The 17,660-nt window shown below is 39.3% G+C and overlaps 1 protein-coding gene and 1 long non-coding RNA gene across 2 annotated transcripts in view; one reads left to right on the forward strand and one right to left on the reverse strand.

Moving 5' to 3' along the window:
• LOC146545273 (uncharacterized) overlaps window positions 1-17,606 on the reverse strand; it is a 78,544-nt gene extending 60,938 nt beyond the window's left edge. Inside the window, exon 1 of the long non-coding RNA XR_014883046.1 lies at window positions 16,284-17,606. This is a non-coding gene — a long non-coding RNA (uncharacterized LOC146545273). The remainder of the gene's footprint in view (window positions 1-16,283) is intronic.
• Window positions 2,642-17,660, forward strand: part of PLEKHG7 (pleckstrin homology and RhoGEF domain containing G7) — a 31,414-nt gene continuing 16,395 nt past the window's right edge. Inside the window, 8 exon segments of the mRNA XM_085222858.1 lie at window positions 2,642-2,861; window positions 2,864-3,342; window positions 4,413-4,435; window positions 8,955-9,082; window positions 10,879-10,919; window positions 12,849-12,959; window positions 13,776-13,925; window positions 15,662-15,757. Of these exon segments, the coding sequence (XP_085078984.1) occupies window positions 2,642-2,861; window positions 2,864-3,342; window positions 4,413-4,435; window positions 8,955-9,082; window positions 10,879-10,919; window positions 12,849-12,959; window positions 13,776-13,925; window positions 15,662-15,757 (1,248 nt within the window).

Genomic DNA, 17,660 nt, shown 5'->3' on the forward strand with positions numbered 1-17,660 from the left:
ACTGCTCCACCCTATCAATAGCCCTTTTTCCCACCCTACCACATCTGTCATCCACTGGACTGCATGTGGGCAAAAGAGAAGCAATATTTGAATGGTTGAGTGCTCAGAAATTGGGATTAGATTTAGGATGAGGTTTCCAAGAGCAGAACTAGAATCTGGTCCAGCCAATCATGTACCAGTCAGGGACTGGTCCTTGCAAAGATCTGCTTAGATACTTTCACATAATGTGAATACATGGAACTAAAAGCATAGCAGTAGATTTTAATTACATTCTGAAAATTTCAATTAGGCAGCAGATATACCTGCTTATGTGATACACATAAATGTAATGACTGGCAGGAACAGGGGACATCAGAATTATGGGTGCTATGATGAAGTATTCCAGTGCTAAGATCTGTCTGTGTTCAGAATTACTCAGCCAACACACTTGCTAGTACTAAAATCTGATCGTATAAAATGTATCCAAGGGATCTATCACTACTACTCTTCCACAAAAGATGAAAATTGCATAGTTTGGACCAGTTGAATGAATCAAGACAAGACAAAAAAAAAAAGGGTTACTGGGAGGGTGGAGGCATTTCATCTATCTTTGCATTTTATTATAGACTTTACTGAGATCTCTCTTGCCAAACTTAGTCACGTGAAAAGTATAAAGAGAATTATAATTGAAATTAAGTTTAATAAAATGTATGGATCGTGTTACCATTTGTAAATGGGCATTGATCCTGAAGCCACTTCCATCTGACCTGATAAACAACTCCCCTAGAAACAAATCTACAAGAAAAACTAGTTCCCTATACCAGCATTTGGGAAGGAGGCTTCAAGAGAGAAAACACTGTCTCTGCCACTAAGCTTAATGTGCAATTAATCAAACACTTGTTGAAAATTTAATTGTACGTGAAAAGGAGACTACATTCTGGGAGCTGGTAAATCTTCACCTAGCTAGCTTGGTAAGTTTAATCACATACACTATAATTTTTCTGAATGAGTGTGGAATATTCTTGGAATTTTTTACACTGTATTTTCTTTACAAATATTTTGCTGCAAAAATATTTAAGAACCATTCCTGGAGCTTCTCCTTAAAAAATATTTTTATTACATTTTTACTCCTATCTTTTAGGACTTCTTTTTTTTTCTTTTATTTTAAATACCTCTTTAATCTTTTCTATTTCTACAACAGAATTCTATTCACATGAGCATCTGGAAATTCTGCATCTAGTTACAAATCCTCCACGGGGAAGAAGTGGCTATTTAATAAAAAAAGCAAAGTAACTGCCTGCCCAAACAATGATCAGTCATTTTCCTTTGTTATATAACCTAGATGTGATGGCACTTTACAAAACAAATCTTTAAGAATCACAAAGCAATAATAACAAATCTCACAGCAATGGTATGCAATCATATCTCGCTCAGAATTGAAAAATAGTAGCTGTTTTTTTATTATTGTTACTGATGATATACAGAGAACGTGATTTTTATGTCCTTTTTAATGAGCGTAAGGTGAAACAACCTTTTTTTTAAAACAAGAAGAATGTCTAGATGCTAACATATTTCTGGCTATTCACTGCAGCTATGAATGAAGACAATTCCATCATAAAGATATAGTACTGCTTCATGCAATCATTTGAAAGACTGTCTTCTACCCACTAAAGAGTTTGTAAAAAGCAGCATTTTGAACCAGATAACCTGATGAAAGCTTTTGTTTCTTATCACTTAAAAAAATCAGTCTTATGGGACTACACAAGCACTCAAAACTCTATCTATAGCTCAAGCAAAAAGCTAACATACATGTGAATAAACTCATTTTAATAAATAAAAATGCCCAAAAGAGCCAGAAATCATGAACAGCTTTAAGATTCCTCTTAGCAAAAAAAGCAGACAAATTATAGAATTTGAAGAGGCTTAATAGTCACCGGTTACAAATTGAAATGCTAGCCCAGTTTTACAGAGACTAGTCATCAAAACATCTTAAAATAGAGCTTTGTGAGTCATAGAACATTTTTTAAACATCAACCAAGAGATAAGGTACTTTGATAAACCGTTTTCTTCATTAATTGATTACATGTATTTACAAGAAAATACTTTTCCTGATGAAAAGAACAATTAGACTCACCTTACATCAATGTTAAACTGTATTTGAATAAGCTTTCAATGAGCAATTACTGTTTGTATGTAAACTATTTAGCAACCAATAGATTCCACAGAGCCAGTCACTTCAGTTTTATTCCATGAACAGCAGAGTTACTGTTTTGTTTATTCATGGGGGAGTAGCAACAGGAAATCAGATGGCTGCAGCACTAGATGAACACAGTTCCCAAATACACAGCTGGTCTTTACCATGTAATTAGTTCTGCTGACTGATGCTGACACCACTTGCACACTCATGATTAGCTGAATACTAAAGTCCTATACTAAATATAAAATATCAATACTCAAAACTAAAGCTGTTGAAATCACATTTAATCGAGATTCAAACTGCAGGTTTCTGTACTACAGAGCACATATCTATGTTATTTTGTTTAGACTTTTTCAACTGACATATTTTCCTATATAAAAATTCATACAACAAGATTCTAAGAACCCTTTCTGATAATGTTTTCTTTGCGGACACAGATACAAATGCTCATGCTCATCAAGAAAGATGCAACAACCAAGTTCTGATCACTCTCTAGAACTGGTGAAAGAAACCTGCATTAACGTGGAACTTCTAAACAAGGAAAGTGAGCTTCATAAAGGAAATGCTGCTTTGTCTCAAAGCAGCAGTCCAGAAGACACCTTCAGTCCCTGTGAAACACAGCCATTATCAGTTTATATGGACACCACTACAAAAACAGGTGACTGCATTCAAAGGCGAGGCTATATTGATCTTCACTTCTGAAGCTTCCAACAGAGGAGTGCACTGGGAGCCATCATACAGCTTTCCAGTTTGACCAGCATGCTCTGGCCAGAATTTCCACTTCTCCAACCTTAAGGCGTTTAAGGATGGCCTCTGCTTTGCAGGCACTGACATGTCAGGACTCCTCTGACACAGCTAAGCTGGGGAATCAAACAGAATACACAGGCTCTCTCCACCATATTTGTAAAACTCCACTCCTGTGCACTAAGTCTTCCTCGCTGTCGTTGCCATCTTGTGTCTACGTGAAATTACTGTCTTCCATAGCAAAGACAGAGACAACTTTAGCAGACCCAGAGTCTGCCAGCCCAAAATTCAAGTTACCAAGCCAAGATGATCCTCTCAGCAATGGCACTCTCAAGGAGATGCTCCAAAATCCTTGGCGAGCCAACTCTGCTACACTGCCCAGGAGATTCCCCCACTTCAGCTGTGTGTCACAGGATATCCAGGTAAGCACCATGGGATGATGGGATGACACAGCCTTCTTTTGCAAGATTATGTACTCAGTGTTGATTCATTATGGCCTAATTCTTAATCTAAATTGCAAACCAGCCCATGTTTTATTGCTATAACAACAGAAAGAGAGCACAGTTACAGCTATCAGTGACCAAGTTGGCCTTGCCCAACTCCCGTGAATGGACCTCTGTCCATTCACTCTGATGATCATTATAACTGTTTGTGGGGCTATGAAAGAACAAGAATAGATAATTTAACCAGGGTCTACTTGGGTTTTAGGGAGTTGTTTTCCTTCCTGGGTCCATCAGCAGCATTATTCCTAAGCCAATGCAATTCTGTATTTTTTTTTTACTATATAGCATTAGTAGCCCCACAACAACCAAGAATGAAGTCACTCAAAACAGCTGAACTTAAGGATTGCTACTACTAAAACAAATCTTAAGGTTTAAGAAAGATGCCATTCCTTTTCATTACTTCCACTTACCCAGATCTGTCATTCATTGCCACCTTCCATTGGTATATTCAGCTCCAAAATCAAGCAGCCAACTGTATAATCTTTTCTGAAGAAATAAACACTGGTGCAGCGAGTGCTAGAGTCAGTAATGGAAAAGAAGCAAGGGAGGAACTAACCCTCCACCTTTCTACTGTTCAGCTATGGCCTATAGTTCGGAGAACAGGAGAGGGAATGCATAGGCCATCTTTTCTACCAGATCTACTCTCAAAAGAACCTGCATTACTTCCACAAGCAATTAGATTAAAACACATGCTTGACTCCAGCCTCGCAGAAAGCACCTACATGTTTCACCAAACATGGATAGTGTCAAATTGATATAGCACTCTTTACTAACTGGTTAGTTTTGTGCCACATACCAAAGCTATTTTTCCCCCTATCAAATATTGAAAACATTCTGAATATCAAGTGAGTCCTGCTTTTTTTTCCACAACAGGGAAATAATTAGCTACTAAGCTTTTCTAGTACATTTTTCTTAAGAATCAGTAGCTTTTTCCACATCAGATTATTTGCTTTCTGACCAAGTAACAAAAATATCTTGCTTTCTTTCAGAAGAGTGGACTGCCTACACAAAGGTATGAATATATTTGTTTCATCTTACTCCAAGTTTCACTTCCATATGTTTTTATGAATCCATTTCACTATGAAGAACTGAACAGTGAGGCATATATGCACAACTCAACTTTAACGTGTAGGTTTACTTCGAGAAGTATGTGTCACCAGGTTGTTAAACTAAACATTTTAATGAGATTTTCTTTCACAGGCAGCCCCCTCCCTATCACATTAAGCAGTATTTTACAGCATATTTCGGGTGGATCATCTGAGAGCACTGCACTAGGAACTAGTTGCCAAAAGGCCTGGCTGCTAGGATTAGCAGTGTCAAATTTTGACTTGAAGAATGTGAAACATCTCATAATCTTGAGTGGCATTCTTCATAAACACTGTGGGAGGGAAACGGGAGCAAAGAAGCCAGCAAAATAGCTCAATATTGTTCTCAGACCTTAGCAAAGCAAATTGAGGGCTGCTGCTGGACAAAGGGATTGTTCATCCTGCAAAATGAGAATACTCAAATGTTATAAATTAGTATAGGCATTTTCTGCTGAGTTAAGGTGGTGTGTGAATTGTATTAAGATCTTGCATCTATTATCAGAAAGTAAAACCTTGATTAAAAGTCAACCATGATTCAGCCACGTTTTTTTTCCTTAAGAAACAGAATTTATTTTCTCTCCAAAAGAAAAGAAATTAGAAGGTAGTACCACCATTAATAGCAACATCTTTCCTACTGGTGGTTCACTTTAACGCTTGAGTCCCTTGGAGATTTCAGATGTGGCACGCAGGTGAGTCAGGTATGTTAAAAGCACTGGCACTCATGAGCAAGGCTTGTAGAAGATAAGCCTCACAATAAATAGAAGAACAGAATAGGAGTGCTTTTTGTGACTGTGCCATGATGGGTTTCACTTCCTAAGGTGGCAGATATCATCGATTGAGCTATATCTCCTCTTTGTCCCAGTATTTACTCATTTTTGAGGTTAAAATCTCCTTTAATGCTAGCAGTTTGCCAACCAGTCTTTGTTCCAAGCATATTTGTGTTTGATACTGGGAGGGTTGGAAAAAGGTACATGCAATCAATATGCAGTGCAGTTCCCTAGACAAAGTTTAACAGATGTGTGTGTGCACACATAATAACATGTTCACTGTGGAAGAGATCTCCTCAATTTTCTGAATTGTTGTAGTTTCCAACCTGCTCTTCAGGCTTTTGAATTTATAGTAGAAAAGAGGAGAAGGAGATGGAAGTGGGGAAGAGATCTTTGTATCTCTGTATGCAAACAGGTTTTCTGCACCTATTACAGGAATAGCCTGCTCTGACCCCACTCACAGATAGTACATAAAAGCATAGCTCACTGATGGGGTGAGAATTTGTGTGTGATTTGTATCAAACTAGGTGGCAATATAAAGAATATCAATTGCAAATGACTAAAACCAGGAGAATACTAAATCTTTAATGCACGTACTTTCTCGTAGAGCCACTTGCCTGGCAGCTTCAGAGGGAACCCAATATATGTCAGCAAGGATATTGCCTCTGGGCTTCCATCCAGACATTTTAAAAGCAAAGAAATCACACAGGGAACATTGTAATCTTTGTTCCAGGGCCACCAGAAGGAAAGAATGGGGGGGAAAAAAGAGTTTGGATGATGTACTACAATTTCTGTTTCTCATTCTGACCTATATTGGAGTATGTGAAAATATAAAACAAAAAAAAAATCAGCTTTCCGCTTTTTTCTTCTTTTTTAAAAGAAATCTTCTGAAATGTCAGATTATTGTCTGTCTAGAAGAATTTTGTGACAGATGGCAATGCTCCTCCAACACTACCTCATATAACATATAGGCTAAAAAACCTACTGCTGTCCTCCAATACTAATGAATCTCTCTTCTCTCCACTCCCAGGCTGTACTTTCAAAAGCCATCCTTCAGGCAAAAGTGCTCATTTTAGACAGCCTTCCCTCACACAGCTTTCATTAATGTACATCTCTGTTATCATGCTGAGCTGATGCTGATTAAAAATAATCAGCCAAAATAAACAAAAGAACCAGAGGGCAGCAGAGCAAAGTGTATGTGGAGGAGACAGGGTGAGATGCTGAAGTCAACACTACAGTGGAAAGAAATGTTGATAAAAGAAAATCTTGAATTTCTTCTGAGCTCATTTTCTCCATGCCCTGTTGAGTATAATTCTGCAGATACCGTGCTAGGGAAGAGTCCTCTCAGAACCTTCTAAGATGCTCATTTTCAATAAATTGAGACAGCTGGGCTCAGCTATCTTGAAGTACTTCTCTGTCAATATCTTATATGCCCATAAAATACGTTGCAAACTCTTTAAAGCAGAGTCCAAATGTCCTCCCCAGGTCATTTGGTTAGTAGTGTCATCACCTGACAACTATCTCAGTACAATGGCCACCCTAAAATGTTGACCTCATAGAATAGAATGGTTTGGATTGGAAAGGGCCCTTAAAATCATCTAGTTCCAACTTCCCTGCTATAGGCAGGGACACCTCCCACTAGACCAGATTGCTCAAAGCCTCATCCAGCCTGGCCTTGAATTCTTCCAGGATGGGAGTATCTCCATCCCTGGGGACCTCTTTATGGTGATTTACATAGATGTCTGTCCTCAGGGATATCTAAAGCTTTCATTAGGCTCAGATCTGTAACATGGCATGACACAGATCTCTAAAAAACAAATCAGCTGGAAAATATCTCCATGCCCTAGAAGCAATCATATCCAGGATATTTATTTTTCCAGACCATGAGTTTCTTCAGTGTCTTTAACATTTTTTCATCCCTTTGTAATGTGAGCCTGTGATGATATCTTGCTTCACAAAACAAGCAGATTTAAAGGAGGAATTATTGCACAGATTATATCTCCCCTTATGATCGAGTTCATCCCTAAAGTACTTTTTTTTTTTGCTCAAGCCCTTCAGCACCCTGCCCTTATTAAGGAAATCAGGCACAAAAAAAAAATAAAATGACAAATCTACAGGGTCTGCAGGTACAAAAAGATGGTAAAACATTGCAATTTAGCAGCGTTTTAGTCTTTATGGATCACACAGCACCACAGTAGTTTAAATTCTCTACTAAAATTACTGAAAGCATTTAGTGTACCTACTATGTCTACGGGCATTGGGCCAGACAATCACAGACACTTGTATCTGTGCCTTCATCTGTGAAGGATGAGTACATAACTTAGGCATGTAAGTCATCAATCACATACGCATGTCAGAATGCAAGGGTGTATTGTAGTTACACATCCAAGTGTGCTCCCACACCTCTCAAGCTTGCATTCCTACGTGAAAGCTTTATTTGTGCATCTCTGAAGCTGAAGGCCTTTTAGGTCTCGGGAAATAACATCTGACTCAGTTATAATGAAGCTGTGCTTTCTATCATTCATCTGCATAAATTCAAATATATCCAGAAGTTGAAGCTAGATACCTTAAAGATCAGTATTACATTGGAAAAAATTTTGTGTATCCAAGCTGAAATAAATTGCCTGAATTTCCTATTACAGAAATGACAACTTTCAGAATTATACTGTGTTATACTGCAGCATCTAGCTTGCATAATAATCCAGCTGTCCAAGAGATTACTTAGTGGAATCATAAGTGGTTTCGTAACCATCTTAATACAAAGAACACAAAAAGTTAAGGCTCCTTCCTCGGGTTCTTAGTGACTGACCCTCTGAAATCCAAAGCAGTTTGCTTGCATCACTCAGTGGTAGACAGCAGAACAGTAGCTGCAGACATCAGCCACTTTGCAACTGTATGATAATACCATTAATTAAGTATTGGCATGAGTCAATAACAGAATCCAAGAAGGTTTTAGATATGCACCAGTAATTTCTGTGTTTGAATGTGAGCAGCCTCTGGCACAAACACACTGCTGGATACAGAGTGCCTCTGTCTTTCTTCTTGATGGATCTACATCCTGGACAATGAACTCTGTTGGTAACAACAATAGTTGGAAAGGGGCATTGGTTTCAGATCAGCGGGTTGACTAAGCCACATTATATTCAAAATACAAAGTATTTGAATTAGCAGGGAAAAAAGACTTCTTAAAAATTTAGAAAGACTATGACACAAAATAGCAAAAGGGTTAAATATAAACTCTTTCATTGCTGTACTATCTTTTCTTGGTATTACCTGAGTTACATGAAGTCCAAAAGTCAACACATACGTCATTTAGGGCCACGGTGTTTAAATGTTTCTGTGGACTCCAATGCCAAAATTGTTCCGAAATCTTGTCCTGTTTTTTGCTTAATCTTAGAAGAACCCAGAAATTTCCAGTGTTTAAATTCCCAGGTACCTCTCTTTTCAGGTAAGCCACAGCTGTAAAAACCTCATTCTTAGCAACACTGAGCAGTTGAAAAGACAACAGGATATTTGCTACTTTGGAAGTTTTTTCTCATTTCTCCTTTAATAACTTATGCCATAGCTACTGTGATTCAGTTTTTAGCTCGCTTCCTCTGATATCAGCAAGGAGCACTTCAGGAATTCCTTCCACAGCCACATGAGGAGACATGACATGCGTTGTTTTTGGGTCTCACAGATCAGCTGAGCGCAGGCGTAGCTCCATGGTGGTGAGCTTGCCAGGACTTGAGGTGTTCCCGGGAGACCTGCTGGTGTCAAACAGTGCCTTGGACTACCTGCCCCACACAGCCCTGTTGCTAAATGCAGGTTAGACATAAGGTGGGCTTAGCTCATCCACACCCCATTATATTTATGACAAGCATGTGCGTGCATGGGGTGGGAAGGAGGGATGGAGGAAAGATCAGTGCAATAAAGACTACAGTGCTCATTATAAAATTCCCCTCAATTTAGGGTTTCTCCTTCATTTTATGGTTGAATGCTAAATATAAGAAGCAATCGAGGCAGGATAGGCAGTTGCCTCCACACACCAGCAGCAACCAAGGCCCAGGCCAGGATTTCCATCTGTAATCAGTTGAGTTACAAGTGCCTACCTGGACAGGTTCAGGCAGAGGAAGGAGAGTACGCTACCCTTTCTATCAGTGCTCTAATTACAAAGATAGCAGACCCAACTCATGGCCACAGGTTATTCATAAGACCTTCCAACACTGAAATGTAGACCTGCAAGCAATTTCCTTAAATACCTGTTGTGTAATAAATGAGGGTTGCTCTGAAAATAATGCCTTCTATTTTATTATGCTGGTCCATGACATCAGAGGCAGATGATGGTGGTTTGGCATTAGAGGTTGAACCTTCCCACCAATATTCCATTGCATGTTGTTGCGATGTGACGGATAGCAGCAAAGGGACAGTCTGACAAAATGGAATCTGACATGGAAGGGTGTATGAAGCAAAGGTGTGTCACTGAATTGGAAAAAAAATGGCACCCATTGACACCTGCTGAACATTCATGGAAACCGGACAGTAGATGTCACACTGAGACAATGAGCGGCACATTTTAGCAGTGGGTCACCTCCACTGATGCAGATTTCTACAAGCACAGCATGTAGGCTCTTGTTTGTTGCTGGTGAAAATGCACAGCTAATGGTGTTTATTATGTTGAAAAATAGTATTTTGTAGCTGGGAACTGGTTCTATCAAGTAGTATTATTGTGCTATTTGTTTCTGTTGTAGTTTCCATGGAAATAAATAAAAGGCATTACTTTCAGAGCAACTTACATAGTGTAGGGTACAGTGTAATTACCGGAAACTGGAAGATGCTGGTGACTGGAAACAAAATTTTCCACAGAAAATGTAATAAGCAATGTCACAAACAGCACTTTCACAAAAGCAAAAAAGCCAGTCATCTCATGCTCAAGGTCTTCAAAATCTATAGGGAAACGGTTTCAACTGCAATTCCCAGTCAAACACAAGCCTAAAGACATCATGAATTCAGAGAAGCTTTCCATACTTCTTGTTGAATATACTTAGGCATCTCTAACCTCCCACCAGTGCATTCTGACATCTGGATTCCCAGCTTTCCCAGGTCCTCAGTGAGGAGGTTTTCTAGCTGTTATAATATGGGCAGGAGTTTTCGCAGGGATATTCCTAATTCTGAAGAGACTAATCTGTACAATGATATTTTTACTATTACAGCAATATTATTAGATTCATATAAAGTATCATAAGTATCTGCATAAACCCAAGATATCTCTGAAGAGCGGATATATGCTAACTCTTCCTTCAAATCAATAGGTATCTTTAAAAATTGACCTGAGATATGATGCATTTTCCCATGTTAAGAATTGGCAATCACACATGGATCACCTGCAGAAAGTGGGAGTGTTCAGCATCATCCAAGATCCCATCACAGATAGACATCTCAACAGCCATAATGGGTTTAAAGTCTGGTGCACAAAATGGCTAAATATAAGTATTGCATTTGAGCCAAGTAGAGTGGGTATAGTGGGATTCACTGCAAGAGAGTGGTGGGGGGAATAAATAAATAACAATTTTAATTTTAGCTATTTTTCTCTTTGCTTACAACACATTTGTTTTACCCATTAGAATCCAAAAAGCCAAGGTGGCCTTTTGCCAAAAGAGGAGTTGTGAGTATTCCACCACGTTCTTTCCCTTGCACTGACTTTGCTTTCTCACACAACTAACCCGGGTGAAAAAGAGTTTATTTATGTCACTGCCCATGAAGAAAGGCAGCCAGCAGGTTAGCTGAATATGGAAATCGCAGATCCCCCTGGACTGAGCACACTCTTGGTCATTCTTGGTGTCCTGATGGACAACAGGTTGGCCATGAGCCAGCAGTGTGCCCTCATGGCCAAAAAGGCCAATGGCATTCTGGGGTGCATTAAAAAGAGCGTGTCCAGCAGGTCGAGGGAGGTGATCCTCCCCCTCTACTCTGCCCTGGTAAGGCCTCATCTGGAGTACTGTGTCCAGTTCTGGGCTCCCCAGTACAAAAAAGACAGGGATCTCTTGGAAAGAGTCCAGCGGAGGGCCACAAAGATGGTGAAGGGCCTGGAGCATCTCCCCTATGAAGAAAGGCTAAGTGAACTGGGTCTGTTTAGCCTTGAGAAAAGAAGACTGAAAGGGGACCTGATCCAGGTTTATAAATATCTGAGGTGTGGCGGCCATAGCGGTGAGGCCAGTCTCTTTTCAGTGGTACGTGGAGACAGGACGAGGGGAAACAGACATAAGCTGCAGCATAGGAAGTTTCGCACGAATGTGCGTAAGAACTTCTTCACGGTGAGGGTGACGGAGCACTGGAACAGGCTGCCCAGGGAGGTTGTGGAGTCTCCTTCTCTGGAGATATTCAAGTCTCGCCTGGACGCCTACCTGTGTGACCTGGTGTAGGGAACCTGCTTTGGCAGGGGGGTTGGTCTTGATCTCTAGAGGTCGCTTCCAACCCCTACAATTCTGTGATTCTGTGATTCATCTGCAGTGAAAGTAGGGTGGTTCCAACAGCTCAGACTCTGCATGTGGTAAGACAACCAGCAAGCACCCTTACCTCTTCCAGCGCAGCAGGGTGGTAGGAAGAGAGATCCTCACTACACAGCACCAGGGGAAGAGAGCAGGGCAGGCAACAAAGGTACATATCTGCAGGCACCCAGGGCAGCTCCCAGTGATAAGGGAGCACAAGATGTCTGTGTCAGGCTGTGCTGCAAGTTGTGCCAGCTGGGGCCACGGCTCTGCATCTCACCCACCCAAGCAGTATCCATAGGAGGCTGCTTCCAGGGCAAGAGCGAGCCTTGGTAATTCAGTCACAGCTTTGCTTCAAGCACACCTTCATGTATTTTCCACATGCCAATCCATACCACTAAATTTGGGTTAACAAATATTGCTTAGACCTTTAACATGGCACTGCTGACCTGAAAAGTAAAGCCAAGCCAAATGCAAATGTTTTTATTTCATTATCCCTCACAAAACAAACAAACAAACAAACAAAAAACTCTAGCTCCTTAAGCTCTATAAAAACTCTTTTTACAGACGTTATTATGCAGCTGACCAAAGGAGTTTTTCAAATCAAAGTTCAAAATTAACTAAATTTAAAAAATAATAAAATAATAAAATTCACCCAATATTTATGTAACTAAGATGGAAGAAGGGAGATTTCAAATTTGAATTTTGCTGTTTCACACTTCTGTTTGTGCTGAAGGAAATGAAATGTTATTTGTTTTGCATTGTGGTGGTAGCCCATTGTCTTTTGCCATACCAACGCCTTGCCCCACCAAAGACCATTTTGTTGCATAAACAAGACCTTACACACCCACACCTCTAAGGCACCTACACACACCACCCATGGGTACAAATAAACCTGCAATCTCTATCTTGTCTCTACGTAGGAGAGCACGGAGATATAAGAAAATTGCATGGTTAAGGGCACATACCTTACAGATCATGGCAAGGTTACTGAGTTGAGTAAGCTTCTTATTAGTACTCTAAACATCATATGAATTAGATTTTTGGTGTTGTTTTGGTTTGGTTTGTTGGGTTTTTTTGTTTGTTTTTTTTTTGTCATTAAACAGGGTAAAGACAAACAGAAGCAAGCATCTGATCTGGAACACTGTCTTTCAACCATTAAGATTGTAGATTGTGGTGCATACGATTTTCACTGTTTCAAGTTATCAGAATATTCAGTATACTGTACCAAGAAAGCTATCTATTAAACTCTTCAGGATGAAAATAAGACAAAAGTTTTATTCCCAAGTCAACATTGTTCAGAACGTTAGTCTGGATACAAATCCCATCTGCAAAATTGAAGCATAAACAGAGATATAAATGAATAGTTTGAAAAAGAGAAGGGGAGCAATGTGAGAGTCAGACAAAGCAGGCAATGACCTTCACAACCACTCAGATTTTGCTGTACTGCTCTGATTTGGGAAAGCACCTTCCTCTGAGAGCGGCAGACAACCTGTTCACAAGCCAACAATCCACTCACCACCTCACCCTTTTGCTTCTCAAAGCAAACTATTATACTCAGGTCTCCACAGACTTCTTTGTCGAGGACTTCTGTCAGCACCTAACTTATATGTGAGCATCTGACCTAGGAGCAGGTTAGTCGGCTGATGGTGGCTACTCCAGGACCACGCTAAACGGTATCCACTGACTTTATCATCTGAAAACTCAGAGAGCATAACTCCCTGCTTCCCAGCACAATAACAAATTAAATTCATTAACATTTGCAGGCTACCCACTGTTTTTTTAATACGATATCCTACAAAGATAAGGTATCATTCTGTGCCACCTTTAAATTCCGCATGTTCATGCTATGAATATTTTGCAGGAGAATTTCAGGGAGTTCTTTAATCTTTTTAAAGGACACTAAGCTTTCAGCATAAGAATCACTTATACTGGCAGCAGAATTCTTTATATGAGCAAATAGATCATGGATTTTTCTCATTTGCTCTGAAAGAGTTGATGCAAGTTGGTTATTCTTTTTTACTATTCAACAGGGTAAATCTTGGCACGAATTTATAAAGGCTCAACAAACTGAGCAGAAACATATGAACAGCCGACTGCAAGTGAAAAAGGAAGAAGCAGTGTGGGAACTTTTCACAAGTGAATGCACTTACTTTCTGGATCATTTGCTGGTTCTCAAGATGGTAAGTTCAGATTTCAACTCTCAAAAATGATTAAACATTATTTACCCTGATGGCAGCACAGGAGATGTGAAGCCATCTTTAACTTCACATTTGCTGTCTCCAGGACTCTTGCTTTTTTTCCCCACTTATCTTTCCTGCTTTTCCTGTTTCTCTTTGGTTGTTGCTTTTTTCTTAATCTTCTTGATGGAATCTCTTTCTCTGGACATCTCTTGAAGTGTTTCACAAAAACATTATCATTGCAGATTCTTCCAGTAATTTTGGATGATATTTCACTACTCCTCTCACTCTGAACTGAAATCGCCCTCCAACTGACACTATTGGATATTTCTCTATCACACGTCTATAGAATACTCTTGGTTTAACTTCATACATATCTGTGATTAGATTTTTCTCAGTAGAGCATGAAAACAGCAGATCTGTAGTTCTGATCTTATCAGAAAACAAGCAAACCAACAACACTCTTCCCCAAAACTCCAGATTGTTTCCATCTTAGTGAATTTTAAAAGTTTTTCAGTATGGACAAGAAAAGAACAGCTATTACTAAGAATAGTAATAGTGTGTAATACTTATGTTCATCACACATCATAAATTACTACAACTATTTTAAAGGATGGATGCTTCCCTATAACTCTTCCTACCTTTTTTCTCTGATTCTGCACAAACTATCTCGATTTTATTATTAGTTTAAGGAAAAACAGATGAAGTTAGTGAAACATTTTCCATGTTGTTGAATAAGTAGTCTAGGCAGCACAAGAAGAATTGCAAAGTAAAGGGAATAAAGAGAAGAGTGGGCTGAATTCTTTCTCCTTCACACAATAGAAATAGACAGGAAAGGGATCAGTAGTTCCAGCAAGATGGAAGTGTCTTTTCTTCTCAACTCTGTTTACAGAGGTCAAAAGATTTCTAAAAGTAAAATGAATAAATAAAGCTGGTGAATCTTAGAAAAGCTATTTCACTGATTTTAATGAATCTCCATAGGGAACTTCAGGATCCTGGTAAATCCCTTTTAAGCTCTCAGGCCTGCTGCTCCTGGCAACTAAGACTGCCCAAACACTCACCAGCAATTCAATCTCAGCACCTGAGCGACAACGTGTTTTTTCATTAGTGCACTAAAAATTCCACTTAGTAATCTACATTTCTTAAGCCTTTTTCAGCTCTAGGTCAGATTCGGCACAGGTCCAAGATCCCTGTAAGAGCTTAGATAATGTACCATCTTAAACAGCCAATAAATACAAAGCCAGTTTTCACTCAGTACATGTTAATAGAACAACCTAAAGAGATGTAAAAACTGCACAAGCATTTTACTTAAGCTATTCCAACAACTTTTCTTTTTTTCGTACTGGCTCTCAACACCTTATGCAGTATGGGTTAGGAGGGTAAGTGTTCTGAAAAGACACAGAGATCTGTAACTCTACAATTCTGATGCTATGTTTTTTTCCATACGTATCTCGAGTAGGCTCGAGTGGCCCCATTCAGTCAGAGAACATAGCAAGAACATTGCTACTTCTGCAGTAGTTGCAGACAGAGCCCAGAGCCATCATTCGTACCCTGCCCTTTGCACAAAGCCCTGTATTTTGCAGTCAGGTAGGTCAGGAAATTTTCTCATAACATCATCTTCTCCCAAGATCATGAGATCATTTCAGAATTATGGTGCACATTCTTTTCATGAAAATTGCATTATATATATATAAATAAACATAATCGCTGAACAACATGAATTTGTTTTGTTTTTAAAGATATTTATGAAGACTCTAAAATACCTCCAGAGTAATGAATTTCTCTTGGACATGGACTTATGGAGACTTTTTGCAAACTTGGAGGAATTAAATAAGGTGAGTAAAAAGTAAAATAAAAAAGTGCAACCTGTACTGAGATCAGAAACCAGCCAGCCCAATAAAAGGAGATGAGGAGCCAACACTAAGGTTTCTATTCAGATTCTACGCATGCAATTGAAGATAAGTTCAAATAACTAGTCCTTCTGACATTTCTATTGAGTATTTCAGTTTGGGTAACTGGTTTAATTACTGCGAAATCTCCAGCAAAAGATGACAGAGAGCTCATTCAACAGTTTCTGAAGCAAACAGGAGTTTGAGTTTCTCAGAAACAAAGTCCTTTTAAAAGGATTTGTGAAAGTGGACACCAACTACACAATCCTTACTGCATAATTAAGAACAGCAACATAACTTCAATTACAAGCTTCCCTTCTCAAATAAATGGACTTTGATATCTATTAAGCTTCTCTGATAGAGCAAGGAAAAACAAAATGACAACCACCCCACTCCAGCCAGGGTTTCCCCTGTGTGGATGGAGGACTATTCCCAGCACAGAGCTAATGCTCTGCATCCATGTGCTACTCACCCCTAAGCTTCCAGGAGGACTGGGAAGATGAGGCTTGGCTGCAGTGTGTTCTGGCTCTTTGCTACTTGTGGCCAGGTCATTTCCAGCTCCTGAAAGTTAAAGCAGCCCATAAATCCATAATAGTTTTTACATAGCTTTAGAATTCACACAGAAGTTTTCTTTGACTTTAGAATTACTTTAAGCGACTACAAAAGAAAACCCAACAAACATATTGCAAAGTGAATGTTGGAAGGGGCTCTTTAGCTTCATAAGTTGAATGGCTATGGTCAATCATTCTCACAGTGACTCATAACCATATCACACATCCTAAATAAATGTCTTTCTTTAAGATCTGTCTCTTGTTATGCCCTTGCCTTAACCATTAACATCTCACTTTTTTTTTTTTTTTTTGGCAAAACAAGAAGAGCAGAAAAGCTTTTCAGAGCGGACACCAGAGCTCAAACACATGAGCACATTTTTGCTCAGTAGTTGACCACTCACCAAGTGAACATGCTTGGAAATACAAGAAAAGAGATTTTATTTGATGGGTTTCACCTTGTGCTTGCTGTGAGCTAAGATCATAAAAATCAACCAGCTACTAGAACTCAGTTGATGAGTCATTTCTGATCCTTCTCATTCTTAAAGAAGGAAATGATGTCTATTTTTGCATATGATTTAGGAACAAATAATACTTTGAGTTTGGTTGGAGCTTCATTGTGACCTGACAGAATGATCTTTAATAAGCTTTCCATTTATTTCACATTTTGTTTTCATTATTAACAAGAAATTATCGTTTACTGTGCGTACTTGTTTAAATAAGAGTGGGCAAATGTAGGAAAAAAGTAGCTACTCCCAGTGCTTAATATGGCTTTTTTCATGCACTTTACTGCATGCATTTTTTCTTGACAGTAGGCTGAATCTATGAAAGAATGCATGCTGTAAAAGGTGCAAAGTGAGCCCTAAATAAAATGAAAGACATATTGTCCCATAACCAGCCATGCTCCCAAACAAGTCAATGCATGCAGCTACAACAGCACTTCACAGCAGTATCACAGAGGGTGGTGGTGTTCTCTTCTGATCACAGGGAAATATTAGGCAATACAATGACATAAGAAAGTTTTTCAGAACTATGCCTGGAGAAAATGGCAAGGTTGAGAAAGACCTGGCAAAGCCTTCAAACACATGTGATGGCCCTTATCTGGCCAGGACTGCTGTATGTTCTAACCATAGGCAACACAGAGTTTGAGCCTCTGACAATGCGCTGAACCCATACAATTCTTTCCTTATGACTGAACAAAACTTTGGCCCAAAGCTCAGCCTGGTTGTGAATTTGGGTTGTGAAGGGCTTAGAGAATATACCCTACAAGGAGAGACTGAAGGAACTGGGGCTGTTTAGTC

This window comes from Meleagris gallopavo, chromosome 1 (assembly GCF_905368555.1).
Source record: "Meleagris gallopavo chromosome 1, MGAL_WU_HG_1.1, whole genome shotgun sequence".
NCBI classification, from domain to species: Eukaryota; Metazoa; Chordata; class Aves; order Galliformes; family Phasianidae; genus Meleagris; species Meleagris gallopavo.